The sequence below is a fragment of the Myotis nattereri genome, assembly GCF_964212035.1.
Source record: "Myotis nattereri genome assembly, chromosome: 3".
Taxonomy (NCBI): Eukaryota; Metazoa; Chordata; class Mammalia; order Chiroptera; family Vespertilionidae; genus Myotis; species Myotis nattereri.
Window position 1 is genome coordinate 188,763,743 of NC_138077.1, and position 17,913 is coordinate 188,781,655.

Consider the following 17,913-nt stretch of genomic DNA (forward strand, 5'->3'; position numbering starts at 1 on the left):
GACTTGGCAGTATTTGGCAAAGAGCCATGAAACTTCTCAGTAACTCTGAGGACAGGCAGGTTCTTCTCTAGGGATTAGTTGGCAGGCTTTCTAAATTTACTCATAACCTTTTCTAGACATGTGACTAAAGATCTGACTCACTTCTTCAGTCTAAAGATTATGGCTGAGTCATCCATATCATCCCAGATACCAGAGCCTCCTAACCTTAGCTCAGTGATTTTTGTTTAAATCCTCACCAGATGTTGAGGGATGGAGGGAGGGAGGGAAGAAAGGAGGGAGGAAAAGTATGAGGGAGGAAGGGAGAAAGAAACATAGAGAAATATTGATCGGTTGCCTCCCATATGCACTCCGACTGGGGATCAAACCTGAAACCTAGGTATGTGCCCTGACCAGGATCAAACCCTTGATCTTTAGGTTTACAAGATGATGCTCCAACTAAGTCACCTGGCCAGGGTGGGTAGGATCTAGATTTTATTGTGTCTGACAGATATTCTTTTTTTTTTTTTAAATATATTTTATTTATTTTTTTTACAGAGAGGAAGGGAGAAGGATAGAGAGTTAGAAACATCGATGAGAGAGAAACATCGATCAGCTGCCTCCTGCACACTCCCTTACTGGGGATGTGCCTGCAACCAAGGTATATGCCCTGACTGGAATCGAACCTGGAACCCTTGCGTTCACAGGCCAACGCTCTATCCACTGAGCCAAACCGGTTAGGGCCTGACAGATATTCTTTAGTCTGTGTATGGGTATGTGGCAGTTAACCTAGTATTTTCATTTTGTTGAGTTTCAAGGAGTGAAGTACTCACTCAGCTCTTTTTCTAGAAGTAGACAGGGCTCTCTTGACAGATACTCAGCCAATTACAGTACAGGGATTTAAACCAGGAATCTCTATTTTTCATTCAGTAAATACTTACACAGTATCTAGTATAGAAAATGTACAGCACTAGAAGTTAAGGAATACAAATACATATAAGAAGTATTTCTGTATTCAAGGAATTTATAGTCCTGTTGATGAAAAAAGAAAGAGGCAGTTAAGTGCCATGTGAACATAAGTTAAGTGTTATGGGCGCCCAGGGAACACAGAAATGGGGAAAATAATTTCTGGCTAGGACAATTCACGAAGGTTGCATGTAGGAGCTAGAACAGCTGTGGGCAAACTACGGCCCACGGGCCGGTTTGAAATGAATAAAACTAAAAAAAAAAAAAAAAGACCGTACCCTTTTATGTAATGATGTTTACTTTGAATTTATATTAGTTCACACAAACACTCCATCCATGCTTTTGTTCCGGCCCTCCGGTCCAGTTTAAGAACCCATTGTGGCCCTCGAGTCAAAAAGTTTGCCCACCCCTGAGCTAGAATATGTATTGGACCTTGAAAGATGGGTAGGATTTATACAGATAAAGATCTCTAGAGAGAGGCAATTCAGGCAGAATGAATGTCAGGAATGAAGGATAGTAGAAAAGTAAGGGACCCAATTGGCAGGGCAGTCAGTTGAGTGTAGGTGAAGAGAACATTCAAGGTAACAATGAGCAGCAGTATCATCTTGTTTAGCTCTGAGGGCTGCACTTGCTGCCTGCAGAAAGCATGGAAAATCTAGGTGAAAACCTGGCTTCCTGGCCTGTCTACATGTGAAGGTACTATCCTAGACTACAGCTTGGGTCACTCACCTTGGACTAAGAGGAAATGCAGATGGACTACAGGGCCAAAGATGCAGAACACAGACGGACACTAAAGTCTCGACAATGAACTTTTCACTAGACTTTGGATTGCTAAGCATCAGCTGTCATATAAATTGGAAGGGGTAGAAAATGAGAAAGACAGGCAGGAGCCGTCTCTGCATAGTCTCGCCTACACCTTCCCCAAGGTGGTCCTATTAGCATCCCTCAAGCCCTGAGGACCTTGGGCAGGTGTCCAAGCCACTGTCCAGAAAGCCTCATCTGTTCACTACTGAGGTAGAGACAAGCAAACAAAGAATATGAGAAAATCTTCCAGACAAATTCATGTTCCTACTCTACCAATCAGTCCAGATGTAATAGCAGCAGAGTAATCAAATCTCACATGACTGCAATTTAATTACCTTTCCCACATTTACCACAAATAATTAAGACTAAATGACCTGAAAATAATGGGGAAAAGTTCATATGGGATTCAGGATGTCTGATCTTATCATTAAACCCATGTGGGCTATAGCTTTACTTCAACTTGTTTTTTTTTTTTTTTTAGAGAGAGTAAAGGGGAGGCAGGAGGAGTGGGGGAGAGGGAGAGAGAGAGCGAGAGCGAGAGAGCGAGAGAGAGAGAGATATTGATGTGAGAGACACATCGATTGTTTGCCTCCTACATGCACCCCAATCGGGGCTGGGGATTGAGCCAGCACCTGAGGTATGCACCCTTGACCTGGAATTGAACCCGTGACCCTTTGGTCTGATGCTCTAACTACTGAGAAAAACTGGCCAGGACTAGCTCAACTTTTTTAGTTGGAAAAATAGCAGCAGACGCCATCTAAACCTTTATTGTTTCCCCAGCTAGAAACCTTATTAGGCCATCCAGAATTATACCTCCTCCAAAACAGTAATTGACTCTAAGATATTATGCAGGCCTTTTCCATGAACTTCTCTCATACAAGCAAGCTGGAGTTTCTTAGGAAGCCTTGGTTTTCTCACCAAGTCTCTTCATGTCAATTCAGGACACTAACACTGGACTTTAAGGAGGAGCTAGAGAGCTGATGCTTTGTCTGCCCACCCACAGGAAGGGAGAAAGAGGTTGTTGGTTAGAGTAAATGGTAAAGTTATGGCACTGTTTCCCTGGAATGTCTAAGGCAAGATGATACACAGAGTGGAAGTGACAAAGCCTCCTGAGCTACTCTGGAACCAGGTGATCAAATGGATAAAGGCTAGTGCAGTTCTGGTTTTCAAGAGAATGGTGAGGTCTGTCAGTCTCACACAGGAATCTAGAATGGGGCATGGAGTGGCGGAGGTGCAAGGAGAAAAAGTTTGGAATGCCACAATTTATTTATCTGTAAAAATGCAGGACTTGAGCTGGAAGACTTCTAATCTCATCTCTGCCCCATCTCACTCTAACATTCTAGGACTCGGTGTTGGAGCTAGATCATGAGAAATCTTGAAGTTCAAACTTTATTCTATAAAGGTAATGGAGAGTTTTCAAATGTTTTTTTTAATAGGACAGAGATAAGAGTAAAGATATCCTTTAGAAAGACAATGCTGGCAACATGCTACCTCTGTGAAATGAGATAAAGTAATGGTGATGATAATAAAGTAACAGCTAACATTCTATGTGCCATGCACTGGTTTTTTATTATGGCACTTCCTCCCTAAATCCTGCCTATTGTCTTCCTGCTCTAAGTGCTTTGTCTGTCAACTCCTTTAGTTTAGTACTCCCCATAAACCTGTGAGGTAGCTCAGTTTTTACCCCATTTTATAGTGAGAAAATCAGGCACAAGGAGGTAAAGCCAATTTCCTAAGTGACTAGTAAGTTACAGACCCAGGATTTAGTCTGGCAGTCTGATTCTAAAGTTTATGCTTTAGATGGTGGGTTACATAGTAGGAGGATTTGGAAGAGAAAGAAAAATGGAAACAGGAAAATAAGTTAGAAAAGACCACAGTAATTCAGAAAGAGGTCTCTAGGTCTGACCTCTTCTCTCAACCTTTAATCAAACTGGGTGGGTACCTAGATACCTTCACACATCTGAATGAAGTACTTCCAATCTCATGTGCTCTACACAGGCTTTATAGCCCCACAAATATACTGCTCCCTCTCCCTTCCTCATCTCAGTGAGTACTACACCATCTACCTGTTTACCCAACGAGAAACCTGGGCTTCACCTACCAACTGTCCCCTCCCTTGCCCTTTATATACCTTCCTTGCTCATTCTTTGTCAGTCTCCTTAGATCCCATTTCTTATGTCTAAAATTGCTGATGTTCCCCAAGATTTTGTCTTGGTTTTTCTTTTAATGCCACACACTATCCCTGAGTGATCTTATGTGACCACTTCTATGCCAACCATTCCCAAATCTACTTTGCATAGGCTTCTTTCCTGAACTCCAGTCCTGCACATCAAGGTTGCCTGCCATGAACGCAACTTGTCCCAAGTGGGACTCATCATTTCCCTGCCTACCAATTAATAATGTCTTGCTCCTCCTTTTTTTTTCTTTTTTAATGAGGAGGTGGTAAGGGGCGAGGAGGGATGTGGTGGAAGAGGGGGTATGGTGGAGAGGAAAGGGGGGTGGTGAGGGGCAAGGAGGGGTGTGGGAGGTGGTGGTAAGGGGTGAAGATGTGCAGGAGTGGAATCTCTTGCTCCTCCTTTATTGATTTCTATCTTAGTGACTAGCACACGAGAAACTTTATTGCTCAAGCAAAACCTGGGCATCTTGATTTCTCGCCCTTTTACCTCACATATTTAGGCAGTCACCATGTTTTATAGTGTTTATCACCTTATTATTTCTCCTTTCCATCTCCACTGCTGTTGCCTTAGTTTAGGACCTCTTTTTAAATTTTTATCTTAAATTAGTTTACATTCAATATTATTTTCTATCCGTTTCAGGTGTACAGCATAGTGGTTAGACAATCATATTACAAAGTGTTCCCACCAATATATCCAGTATTCACCTGGCACCATAGTTATTATAATCTTATTGACTATATTCCTTATTTTGTACTTTACATCTCCATGACTATTTTGTAGCTACCAATTTGTACTTCCTTTTTTATTTACTTATTGATTTTTTTATTTCTAAATATATTTGTATGATTTCAGAGAGGAAGGGAGAGGGAGAGATAGAAACATCAATGATGAGAGAGAATCATTGGTTGGCTGTCTTCTGCATGCCCCCTACTGGGGATTGAGCCTGCAACCCAGGCATGACAGGCTCAATCCCTATAGGGCAGTGGTCAACAAACTCATTAGTCAACAGAGCCAAATATCAACAGTACAACGATTGAAATTTCTTTTGAGAGCCAAATTTTTTAAACTTAAACTATATAGGAAGGTACACTGTTATTAACTTAATTAGGGTACTCCTAAGGCTTAGGAAGAGCCACACTCAAGGGGCCAAAGAGCCACATGTGGTTCACGAGCCGCAGTTTGCCGACCACGGCCATAGGGGAATCGAACCATGACCTCCTGGTTCACATGTTGATGCTCAACCACTGAACCACACTGGCCGGGCTATTTATTTATTAATTTTTTAGAGAGGGAGGAAGAGGAAGAGAGAGAGAGAGAGAGAGAGAGAGAGAGAGAGATTTTGTTGTTCTACTTATACACTAGAGGCCCGATGCACGAAATTCGTGCGGGGGGGGGGGGCGGGGGGGGAGGGTCTTCTCAGCCCAGCCTGCACCCTCTCCATTCCAGGACCCCTCGGGGGATGTCCGACTGCTCAGGGATCGGGCCTAAACATCCCTCTCACAATCCTGGACCACTGGCTCCTAACTGCTCACCTGCCTGTGGGCCTGATTGTCCCTAACTGTCCCCTCTGAAAGCCTGATCACCCCTAACCGCCTCTGCCTGCCGGCCTGATTGCCCCTCACTGCTCCCCCTGTCGGCCTGGTCACCCCTAACTGCCCCCACACCAGCCCCATCACTCCTAACTGCCTCTGCCTGCTGGCCTGATCGCCCCCGCTGGTCTGGTTGCCCCCAACTGCTCCCCCTGCTGGCCTGGTTGCCCCACGCAGCCTGCTGTTCGGTTGTTTGGTCACCCCTCACTGCGACCCCTGCTGGCCTGGTTGCCCCATGCAGCCTGTTCGATTGTCCATTTGGTTGCGATGGTCGCTTAGGCTTTTATATAGATAGACTCATTCGTTTCTTCTTGTATGTGCCCTGACTGGTGTATCAGGACAACACTCTAACCAGTGCCAATGTGTACTTCTTAAGGCCAGACAGTAAAAATGCTACAAAGGATATAAGACAGGTTGATGTAATGGAGAGCACTGGGACAGATTATTGCTGATAGGGTAGTAAGCAAAGCCTCTTCTTAAATGGTGAAATCTGAGCTAAGATCAAAATGAGGAGATGTTTCTGAAATAAGAAAATATGTTACCATATTTTTAATTGCCTAGGGTTCTTTTTCTGTTCTTTGAAATGACAGGTTACTTGAAAGTATTTTTCTCTCCCTGCAGAGCCTCTGTTTCTTCTCAGTTGCTGTTTTCTATTTGTTTGATGTGGTGTCTATCTTTCATGATAGAAGCTTTCTTTAGATCTCTGGTGATCTTTGATTATGTCTTTATATTTAAGGGAGAATTCTAAAGAGCTGATTGGAAGCTCTAGAAACATGAATGAAATTTGTCACTACAGGGTGATTTCACTGGGCTGTTAGTAATCTCTGATGTAAACAAATTTAGGTTTTTCTTATTGGGCTGGTTGGATTCACCAGAGAAGATTCTCTTTAACTTTTGGCTGAAGGCTGAGGGCTGGTTGCAAGGGTTCTGGAAGTCAAGCCAGGTTGTGGGCTTGGGGAAGGACAGATCTTAGTGGCAACATCCCTGTGGTCTCCAGCGTTCCTGGTTTTTTATTATGGCACTTCCTCCCTAAATCCTGCCTATTGTCTTCCATCAGTCATTCTTTCTAAACAGCAAAGGCTTAACCTTTAGCTCTATCTCTATTCTCTTCCCAAAATGCTTCTCCCAACCCTCACTGGCAGCTGTGAGTAGTTCAGCTTTCACCAGGCTTGCAGTCTTCCCCTATACTTCTCTCCTCTCAGTTACTGGACAGAGAAACCAACAGATGTGTGAGCCAGAATCAAACTCAGGCTGGTCTAGCCCAGAGGTCTTCAAAATTTGTTTTATAGATCTGCTTCACATCCTATAACAGGGGTGGGCAACCCCTGGCACACGTGCCAAACATGGCACGCCAGTAACTTTGGCTGGCAAACGAAACCCTCTCTTATAATCTTCCATTTACAATTTTTTTTCTTAATATCGACTTTTTTACTTTTCAGATAAATTCAGTGTAGGTGCATCTTAGATAAATAAATAATTTTACGTAACATGTATACAATAAAAATTAAATGTATTTTTCATCATATACTGTGTTTTTGTCGCTTGAATGAATTTTATTATTTCTTCAAGGTTCTTCACATACGTACACCTTAAGAGATATCAAGTAGGTGTAACATGCTCTCAAAAAATTAGGGTTGGCACGCAAAAAAATTTTGAGTCAGAGATTTTGCTGGTTTTGGCACGCACTCACAAAAAGGTTGCCCACCCCTGTCCTATAAGGACAAGCACCCCTTCCTCACAGTATTCCAAACCACTGTGCTTTTATCACTTTTAAATACTGAGTTTCTGCATAAGATTTGCCTTAAGAAAAAGTCTGAAAACCTTTTTTTGGGGGCGAACCTTTCTAAGAAGTCTGAAAATCACTGATTTGGTATCCTTCCTCTGTTATCACGTATGCTTGCTTTTTACATAAGAAAATATCTGAGGTCAATACAGAGGAAGAATGCTATTAAACATCATTCATGTTTTCTTACTCCAAGTACAGGTTGTTCATTAGCCAAGATTTTAGGACACTATAGAATCTCAAAATGGGGGAACATTCTCCATAATTAGTAACAGAGAAGCTCTCCATCAAAAACGGTGTGTGGCTTATACGTCCACTCTTCCTAGGCCTCTGCCTTCTTCAGGGCTTCTCGGGATACTAAGATATGGGACGGTGACCCTTAGATACCGGTACAGTGTCATCCCGCATTGCCAGTGGTTCACTACTGAGGCCACCCATCAAGCAGGATATCAAAGCAGGAGAGAGTAGTTTCTTCTAGGACCAAATGTCATAAGTATGATAAGACTGTTGGAATGCTTTCAGAGACTATTTCATCATGGAACCAAAATTAAGACCTCAAAGGGCCTAGGAACTATTCTTCCCTTCATCCTTTTGCCTTTCTTCCCTTCGCCAAGCTGAGCCCTTTCCCAGGCTGTACTGGCTCCCAAAGCCTCTGAGCGGTACCACGGGCCTTGTCTCAAGTGGGCACAAGGGGAAACATACCCTTCCTCCACGGTGACTGAGTTCATGAGAAGGCAACTGGTGATAGTCACTCTATCTCTTATGACACAAGATGAACCAATGACCGAGTGCTTAATGGATGACTTCTCTCCAATCTGTGTATCTGGCCCAATGAGGCAGTCAACTCCAACCTGCAAAAGGCAAATATAAAATTCTCTCCATTCATCTTAGCCAAATGCAAATTAGCCCCCCAGATCCCTTGAGCTGGGGCCTAACAGGATATTTTCCAAGGGATACTTCAGCAAGAGAAACCATCATCAGTATTTCTTAGGGTCACAAGTCACGCAATACCTCTGAGACCAACTCAAACTTACACTCTCATGCACTTGGGTGTATAGATATGTTCTCTTGGAGACAGTGCTCAATTCAGGGTAAGAAGAGGGAGAGAGAGGGAAAGCTCCTTTGTCTGAGCCCCAGGACTATAATGGACTTTCCTTAATAGGGTTTGTGTAGTTGGGGTCAGCACCTCTCCAGGCAGATTCTAGCCCAAGGTGAAATTTTGTAACCAAAACCCTGTTGGGATTTCCCTGGGGCTAATGAGGTTCTGGGCTTGAGAGCCCTATCTAGCTTCCCAAGAGCAAGCCTCCATGCACCCAGAGATCATCCCATACCTGCCCTGCACAAGCTAGCACTTACCAAGTGTTTGTTGACAATCTGGGCTGATGAATGAACCAGTGATTCTTCTGGACAAAGAAGAGGTAGCAATTTGGGCACCTTGAGGAAGGAGATTTAGCCATTAAAGTAAGACCAAAAAACACCTGAAAGCCCCTTAGGTAGAATCCAATGCCTAGTCAGAGACGTGGGAGTTTCCAGCCACAGCTTCCTGTCTGGATGAGGCAGCGCAGGAGGCTCTTGCATTTTCCCTGGGACAAGGGTTATTTACGCAGCAGCTTCTATGGTCTTATCCTCAGTTTCTGAGCTGAGAGTATCATCCCTGAAAGTAATGCCATGCATGTCCCTCAGCTAGGAGGTGTTGAGATCAACCTTTGACATATCCAGGCAGCACTTAGGGTAGGAGGCCTAAGGAGGGCAAGGAGCATCCTGAGTACTGACCACAGTCATCCTAGGTTCTTGCTCACTTCCTGACCACTGTGGCCATGCATGAGGTGAGGATGGGAGGAGTGTTACACAAATTTCATAATCAGGACAGACCCTGAGAAAGCACCCATGTTCTTCACCAGTCAAAATAAAATGCTGATGGGAAAGTTTCCACCATTCTCTCTCCAGTATGAGAAAACGAAAAAGGTTAGGAGAATGGAGATCTCCTCTATTACAACCAAAGCCATTCAGGCCTGTTGGCTGCACAGCCTTTGCTGCCACTTCAGAGGATACTTCTCCAGCCTCATGCTGTCCATGGACCTGCTTTTGACCGGTCTAACAGACTAATGATAGTCTAAAGAAAGAGAACTAAAAATCTTGGAAGCTTTCTAATAGCTCTGACCCTAAATTGGGGCTAACTTTATCCAGGACTGCCCTGAGTAAACATGGAATTAGTTGTGATTTCTCATAAACTCTCTGGCCTGGATTCTTTTAAATCTATAACCAATTTTGGTGGAAGCCAGCTCAGGGTCTGGAGCTGGTGTGGGTTCTCAAGATTCCTGAGCCAGGTTTTCTTTGGACTCAATCCCAATCCCAATTTCAAGCAACTTTAATCACTCTACCTGCCTCTCCATCCCTCCCCAGCTTATACCTGCACTGACAGTTTTCACAAGGTTCTACCAGGAACCATGTCAACAGCTAATCTTTTCATCATCTCGTCCCTGTTATTGAATGTCATTCTAATGTAGGTCCCTCAATCATCTATCTTTTCCTATTCTCATTTATTTTTTATTTTTATTATTTCAGAAAGGAAGAGAAACATCAATCGACTGCCTCCTGCAGGCCCCAACTGATGACCGAACACGCAACTGGGCATGTGCCCTTGACCGGAATCGAACCCGGGACCCTTCAGTCCCTCGGCTGATGCTCTATCCACTAAGCCAAACCAGCCAGGGCTCCTGTTCTCATTTCAGTCCTTTACTGCTCTGTGTTTCTTTTCATGGTCTCATCTTTCCCTTCTCCAAAAACCTTCCTCCTGTGACTGCTACACAATAAGAGCTCCCCTATACCCTTAGCCTCTTCTCTGTCCCTCTCTGCATCCCTTAACTAAACTAAAACCTCGCTTGTCTTTCATGGCACTGCTTCCCCTTCAAAAGAAGTTACTCATTCTCTATATCTCATAAACCTCAGGGTTAAAAAAGGGGTTAACAAGACTCCTCACTTTCTAATGCTGTTTCCAGGCATTTCTCTCATAGACGTTCCATCCTTGAGGTGTTGCCATCTGGCTACTCTATACTCTGTTCCTTCACTTTCCTAGGAAAGCCTCCTCTGTGTGCCTGTGTTTATGTCACCACAGGACTTATTATGCAGTATTTATCTGCTTGTTCATGAAGTACTGTACATATACCCCTGCTGAGCAGAATAGGGGAAAGCTGCTGAACCCAGAGCCATAGATTAGACTTCCTGGAGATCTTAGCCTCTTTTTAGAGTCACAGAGGCTCTGCCTCTATGGACCAGGCCCTCTGCTGCCACTTTTGCTGTACCTGGGAACTCCAATGGTCTCGCCTGATAGTCCAGGTCTTTCTCAACCTGGAGTGAAAGGGATTCTGAACAAGTCACGGTCTATCTAATGAATAAATTAAGACAAAAGACTCAGTTTGTTTCTAGGGAAGGAGCTCCCATGACTTCTCTTCTAGACCCACCCTCTCACCTGTCTGTTTGCTTCTATGTAGAGTCCCAGGGTGCTCAATCGAAGGCAGAGCCCCTCTTTCATGATGTGGACATAGCAGCGCACCCGTGATCTGGACAAGTCTTCCCACTTGTCTCCTCGACAGGCATTCCAGCAGCCGTCATAAGGGGCAAAGGTCAGTGCATTGGTTTCTTTTATAAAACTGTAAATATCTTCAGAACAAACATCCAAACCGAGCAAATGAATGTGAGAGGTGACAGAGGGGATAAAGATTCAGTAAGTTTTGAAACAGGGCAAAGGTCACACCTCTCCCCGTGGAACCCACTCATGCGGCATGGACCCTGGGAAAATCCCACTAGAGCTTGAAAGACTAAGTAAAATTAAAAGAGGCAATGTGCTTTCTTGTATGTTTGAAATATTGTAAGAAACAAAAATGCTTTAAAAGAGGTTCTAAAGCAAATTTGACCAATAACCAAGCACTACTAAGGGGAAAAAAAAATAGGTGACTCTTGTAAATCATGAAGTAACACAAGCAAGTGTCCAGGTTTTAGTGACCCGCCATATTGTGGGGCTAGCCCAGGGGTGGGCAAACTTTTTGACTCGAGGGCCACAATGGGTTCTTAAACTGGACCGGAGGGCCGGAACAAAAGCATGGATGGAGTGTTTGTGTGAACTAATATAAATTCAAAGTAAACATCATTACATAAAAGGGTACGGTCCTTTTTTTTTTTAGTTTTATTCATTTCAAACGGGCCGGATCTGGCCCGCGGGCCGTAGTTTGCCCACGGCTGGGCTAGCCTCTATTACATATCTGGAAGTTGTACCAGGACAGAAATTGCACAAGACTTAGATCCAAAGTAGCTGGGCTCCAGTTTTTCAACTCTTACAATAATCATTTGGGATCTTTTATGATACAAAAACGGGTTTAGTAGACTGAGCACACCAAAAGCAATCTAAATCCATCTACGTATCACAACTGAGACAAATTGGGGAGTATGTAGTCTAAGGTCAAATAAAATGTACTGGTTTAAAAAACAAAAGAAGACTGAGTAACCTCCTTCAGGTCACAGAGCTAATAATTCATTTGATAAGTATATATTTTTAGGCAGGGATATGAGAGCAAACAAGACAGACCTCGCCCTTGCACCCTGGAAAGGAGACCTCTGGTTGGACTGTAATTGTACACCTTTCTTCCCTTGACAGAGAGGCTGAGTTTAGTCAGGAGTGGGGCTGCCCAGAGCCTAGAAAACAGGGGAACTGAGAAGTGGTGGGAAGATTTTAAAGTTAAAATGGTCTAGTGAGGATCTAAAGAATGGTCTAGAGCAGGGGTGGGCAAACTTTTTGACTCAAGGGCCACAATGGGTTCTTAAACTGGACCGGAGGGCTGGAACAAAAGCATGGATGGAGTGTTTGTGTGAACTAATATAAATTCAAAGTAAACATCATTACATAAAAGGGTACGGTCTTTTTTTTTTTTAGTTTTATTCATTTCAAACAGGCCGGATCCGGCCCGTGGGCCGTAGTTTGCCCACGACTGGTCTAGAGAATGAACCTGAGACATGATTAGCTTGTCCCTGAAGAGCACAGTGACAGGATCTGCTTAAGCAAGTTTACCCAGAGCTCAGAGAGTGGCGACAGCTAGCCTGTCTTGCTGGGTGGCTAGACAAAAATCAGTAAGCTGCCCAGCCACTCTTTCCAAAGGTGCTACTACCCCAACCTTATTGCACCAACCCAAGTACTGACCTAAGGGCTTCAGCTCCTTTTTCTTTAGATCCTCCTCTTTTTCCTCTTGTCCTTGTTGTGAGGAAGCTGAGGAAAACTGTTTTCTTACTAGGTATGGAATCAGTTCACTCCGGATGGACGTGATTGACCTAGGAAGAAAGAGTGGTCAAATATGGGGAATCTGACTGTCTAAATCATAGAGATTAAAAACTATGCATCCAAGGAAAAGCTAAATTCCTTCCTGTCAGGCCACCTTGGGACTGACAGAGATAAAAAGTGGCATGAGGAGCAGTGGACCTAAGTTCTCTATCAGCTTTAGGTAGTATACTGAATCTGGGACTCCCTTCCCGTGATCTATGCAGAAAAGAGTCTTTCACGAAGCCCCATCTACGTGGCATGTGTGCACATGCATGTGCGTAGGAGTGTGTGTATTTTAACATGGTGCCTTGACTATTAACCGACAATTATGCGGGAGAAGGTAGAATGCTCTGATCTTTTGAAAAAAGTTGCTTAAAGAACTTTCTCCATAAAGGCCTTGCTTATCTTCTGTTAGATTAACCCTAAGTATTGTATATTTTTGTTGGTATTATAAATGGTACCTTTTATTAATTTTTTATTTAAAAAAATCTTTATTGTAAAAAAAATGTTTTTTTAAAAATATATTTTATTGATTTTTACAGAGAGGAAGGGAGAGGGATAGAGAGTTAGAAACATCGATGAGAGAGAAACATCAATCAGCTGCCTCCTGCACATCTCCTACTGGGTATATGCCCTTGACCGGAATCGAACTTGGGACCTTTCAGTCCGCAGGCCCACGCTCTATCCACTGAGCCAAACCGGTTTCGGCTTTTTCTCGTTTTCAAAAAAAAACACAAAAAACTTTATTGATTTCAGAGAGGAAGGGAGAAGGAGAGAGAGATAGAAACATCAATGATGAGAGAGAAGCATTGATTGGTTGTCTCCTGCACACCCCACACTGGGGATCAAGCCTGCAACCCAGGCATGTGCCCTTGGCCGGAATTGAACCTGGGACCCTTCAGTCCGCAGGCCGATGATCTATCCACGGAGCCAAGGCGGCTAGGTCTCTTTATTGTTGAATGTATTACAGATGTCCTGCTTTTTCCCCCACTGACCCTTTCTAGCCTCCCCATTTCCCCCAGGCCTTCACCACCCCATTGTCTGTGTCCATGGGTTATCCATATCTGTATACAAGTTCTTTGGTTGATCTCTTCCATCCACCCACTCACCCACCCTGCCTTCCCTCTGAGATTCGACAGTCCGTTCCACGCTTCTGTGTCTCTGGATCTATTTTGTTCATCAGTTTCTTTTAAACAATTATTTTTTTCTTGTTACTGGTTTACAGAAATTCAACTTCTTCTCTATTTTGATCTTATAGCCAATTGCCTTGCTAAAAAATCTTATTAATTCTAATAATTTATCTGTAGGTTCTGACAATCATACCAACTATGAAAAAAAAACAATTTTTTTCTTCCTTTCTAATCACTATATATTTTATTTTCCCTATTTTACCATATTGGCTGAGTAAAAGCACTGATAGCAGTCATCCTTATTCGTTTTTTATTTTAAAAAGAATTCTTCTAATATTTTATCACTTAGACTGATGATTGTTACAGTTATATTTTTCATCATCAAAGCTATCATTTATTGGTTGTCTTTTATGTGTAGATATTGGTCTTCATGCTTTATAGCTAATAGTTGGCACATGTTATAGGCTTTTTAAAAATATCCCTTTTATCAGATTAAGGAAGTTCTCTTTTATTCCTAAATTTGTTAAGAGTTTTAATCAATGAATGGGTATTGAATTTTATTTTAAAATTTTTTTTGCATCTATGGAGCTCATCATATTTTTTATCTTTTAATCTGTTTGGGGATGACTCCTCCCCCCGCCCCCCAATAATAACAGCTGTGTTATTCAAAGACTGTATACAAGATTTCTGCTCTATCCTTCCTGTCAGTAGAGAGACTATGGGAGATTCTTTTATTCTTTATGCAAATTATTGAATTCTACAAATTTAGACCGTTCTTAAGTTTCTTGTCTCTCTCACTTTTTATTAGCTTCTATGAAACTGCTCTCCTGGTTTGATTCAGATTTTATAAATTTAAAATCTATTTAAATACTAGAAGTACTTCCCATGCAAATTTCATTCTTCTGAGTCAGGATAGTAAGAAGCTAGGAAAATTCCTGGCAAGTGGAATGGGAAAACTGAAACAAGAGAATTAAATAAGTTGTTCAAACAATTTGAACAACTTATAGCCAGATAGTGAATCACAAGACCTTATCTTCCCGAACCAAGGATACTTGAGAGCAAATGGTTTATACCTCTTCTCCTTAACCAGAGAATACATAACTGAAATCACCCTGGTCAGGGAGATAGAGAACAGAGACCCGATTAATGCCATTTGTGCCAGCCAAACTCAAGGACAGATGAAATCAGGGGAACAAATAACAAAAATCCCATTAAAGTCAGACAGACCCAAGATAAAAGTAAAACAGCAAAGCAGACCAAAGAATAATACCAAACTCGCCTAAACTCTATTTTGATGCATCAGATATTAAAAAGGTACCTGAAAAACTAGTGAATATTCTACTGAAACCCCAGCCCCTAAAATTCTTGCCCCAGAAGAAAGATAAAAACCCTCAAGACAAAGACTCAGTGTGGGCTCTCTCTGGAGTATGCCCATGACTCTTCTTGGGCATGAACTTTTTATTTCCTCCTAAACTTTAAGGGTCCCCATAAGACTTGCAACCAGGGAGGCAGTGGGTAGTGGCAGCTCATCCTGGGCTAATCCATGATATTGTCTCCAAGGTCCTCCTTTTCTCTGACTTCCCTGTGAGCTAACAGCAGCCCCACCTTGGCTCACTTCTTTCCTATAACGTTTCTAGGGAGCCACAGCAGAACACTGCCTAGACCAGGGGTGGGCAACCCCTGGCATGCGTGTTTTGCTGGCACGCAAAACCCTCTCTTCTAATCTTCCATTTATAATTTTTTTCTTAATATTGACTTTTTATATTTTTCAGATAAATTTAGTGTAGGTGCATCTTAGATAAATAATTGTACATAACATGTATACATTAAAAAATAAATGTATTTTTCATCATCATATACTGTGTTTTTGTCGCTCGAATGAATTTTATTATTTCTTCAAGGTTCTTCACATACGTACACCTTAAGAGATATCAAGTAGGCGTAACATGTTCTCAAAAAATTAGGGTTGGCATGCAGAAGAATTTTGAGTCAGAGATTTTGCTGGTTTTGGCACGCACTCACAAAAAGGTTGCCCACCCCTGGCCTAGACTCTCTCCTGTTGCTTCTTCTACCCCAAGTCCTTCCTTTGTTTCTGTCCCCAGCTTTAATAAACACACTCTCAAAGTCACCTGAACTTGTATTGTGAAATCTTTCCTGTACAAAGTCAAGAACCCATGCACTACAGGCCAGCCTGAGGCAGACCCACTCTGGGCTGGTCCCGTCCAGTAACACTTCCATCTACTTAAGAGTGGGATCCCGGAGAAAGATAAATATCACATGATCTCACTCATATGTGGGATATAATGAACAACATAAACTGATGAACAAAAATAGATCCAGAGACTAAGAAACACTGAACAGACAGTCCAACCTCAGAGAGAAGGTAGGGGACGGGGGAAGAGGTCAACCAAAGGACTTGTATGCATGCATATTAGCATAACCGATAGACACACACTGGGGCGGTGGGGGCTTGTCCTGGGGGAAGGAGTGGCAGGTTGGGGGGCAATCGGGGAAAAAGGCAACATATATAATATCTTAAACAATAAAAAAAAAAGAGTGGGCTCCCTCATATTAAATATACTTATTTACCAATGGCTATCAAAGAATTTCTACAACAAAGTTAACTTCAGTTTACTTTTATGTAATCACATTCTGTAATTACTTACAGAAATTAAGATCAAAGATCAATGTATAAAAGAACTTCCAGAAGCAAAAAAATTCCAGCAGTATTTTTACATTGCATTACATTACAAGTAGTAGGTTACTTTGGCTAAGAGCTTTGGAACTCTCCTTCATTTGGCCTTTTTGGGTCTCAGGAAGCATGGTGCTTCCTGATGGGTTATTGAGACAGGAATCTGTAACAGGGATGAAGGGACCTGATCCTTAGTACAGTGAGTACATGTTTGATTTTTACCGAGCAAAGGAAATGAAACCACAGAGGGATGAAAGATTTGCACATAATTTTTAATTTTCTCTCTCACACTGTGACCTTGTTAGAACTTTAAATCATGAATTAATTTATTTAGCATTTAACAAGCATCTATTAATATGCCAGTAACCGTGCTAGGCCTTTGAAATATATAGTTTCTGACTTAAAATAAGTCGTAATCCAGTGGAGAAGGGTAGAAGGAGTTGAGGCTGATTAGGTAATAAGGGAGGCAGACCATGGAAGCTTTTTGTGGTAGTTTTTAAGCAGGAAAATGACATGATCAGTTTTATTTCTTAGTAAGATAATTCTGGCAGCAGTGGAAATAGGCCTGGAATAAGGAGACTAAAGGCAGGGAGATCAGTAACAAGACTCTAAAAACAGCTCTATAAACCTGATTGCTGCTCTACTAGTATACTCCCTCCACCCCCAATTCCCATTCAAAGAAGCTCTTCAGGCTGACACAGGACCACACAGATGGAGTATAGGTAGGAAGGCAAGACAGAGGCAGAGGCTGAGGAGGGTAAGTAAAGTTATGAACCCTGAAGCTACACAGTTCATGGTTTTTGTCATTTTGTAAAGGATCAAGTCAAACATCTTTGAAAAATTCTGTGTAAGCTGGAAGCTCCTGTATTGAATTTCAATGTGATTTTTCTTCTGATCCTTTGATGGAGATTAAAAATTTCCATATGAATACAAAGAATGAAACAACATTTGCTTTTGGCTCTTTTCCTCCCCTTCAATGCATCAAACCAGTGTGGATAGCAAATGTTCCTTGGCCCCCTCTGGTGGAAAACAAGTCAGTTCCCTTTGAAGAAATAACAAAGCATGGACAGCTGGGGGATTTCAGAGCCATGACATTTACATTATGGACCAAACAAAACTGTCACTGCAAGAGGCAAGCAAACAAGCCTTGGCACACAGCCCCTTTAGGCAGAGCCCTTTAAGGAGATCAGCCAGTGATATAAGGAGAGGACGTGAAGCAGTCCTGCCAGTTCCCACCTGCCTCTGCTGGTACTGAACATCAGGTCAATTCCCTTAATGCAGTTGGCTTAGCAGCATAATGGAGGCCAAAAGTACTCTTCCTGTTTCCTACTCAAAGTAGAGACAGCTCAAAGCTGTGCTAAGAAGTGGGACAGGCCACTGTGAACAATCATCGTGAACATCCTGACCTTGGGGCCGAAGACTGGCAGCTGGGTCCACTCACTGCCCTGAACTCAGGCAACCTCACTCTCTCCCTTTCCTCTTGTACAC

General features: G+C 42.6%; 1 protein-coding gene across 3 annotated transcripts in view; it reads right to left on the bottom strand.

The window, feature by feature from the left end:
• Window positions 1-17,913, bottom strand: part of EIF2B3 (eukaryotic translation initiation factor 2B subunit gamma) — a 92,340-nt gene that overhangs the window by 13,289 nt on the left and 61,138 nt on the right. For all 3 annotated transcript variants that reach the window (XM_081085829.1, XM_081085831.1, XM_081085830.1), the window contains 4 exons: window positions 12,487-12,614; window positions 10,765-10,955; window positions 8,652-8,729; window positions 7,998-8,146 (listed from right to left, as the gene is read on the bottom strand). In XM_081085829.1, coding sequence (XP_080941955.1) covers window positions 7,998-8,146; window positions 8,652-8,729; window positions 10,765-10,955; window positions 12,487-12,614 — 546 coding nt within the window. The remainder of the gene's footprint in view (window positions 1-7,997; window positions 8,147-8,651; window positions 8,730-10,764; window positions 10,956-12,486; window positions 12,615-17,913) is intronic.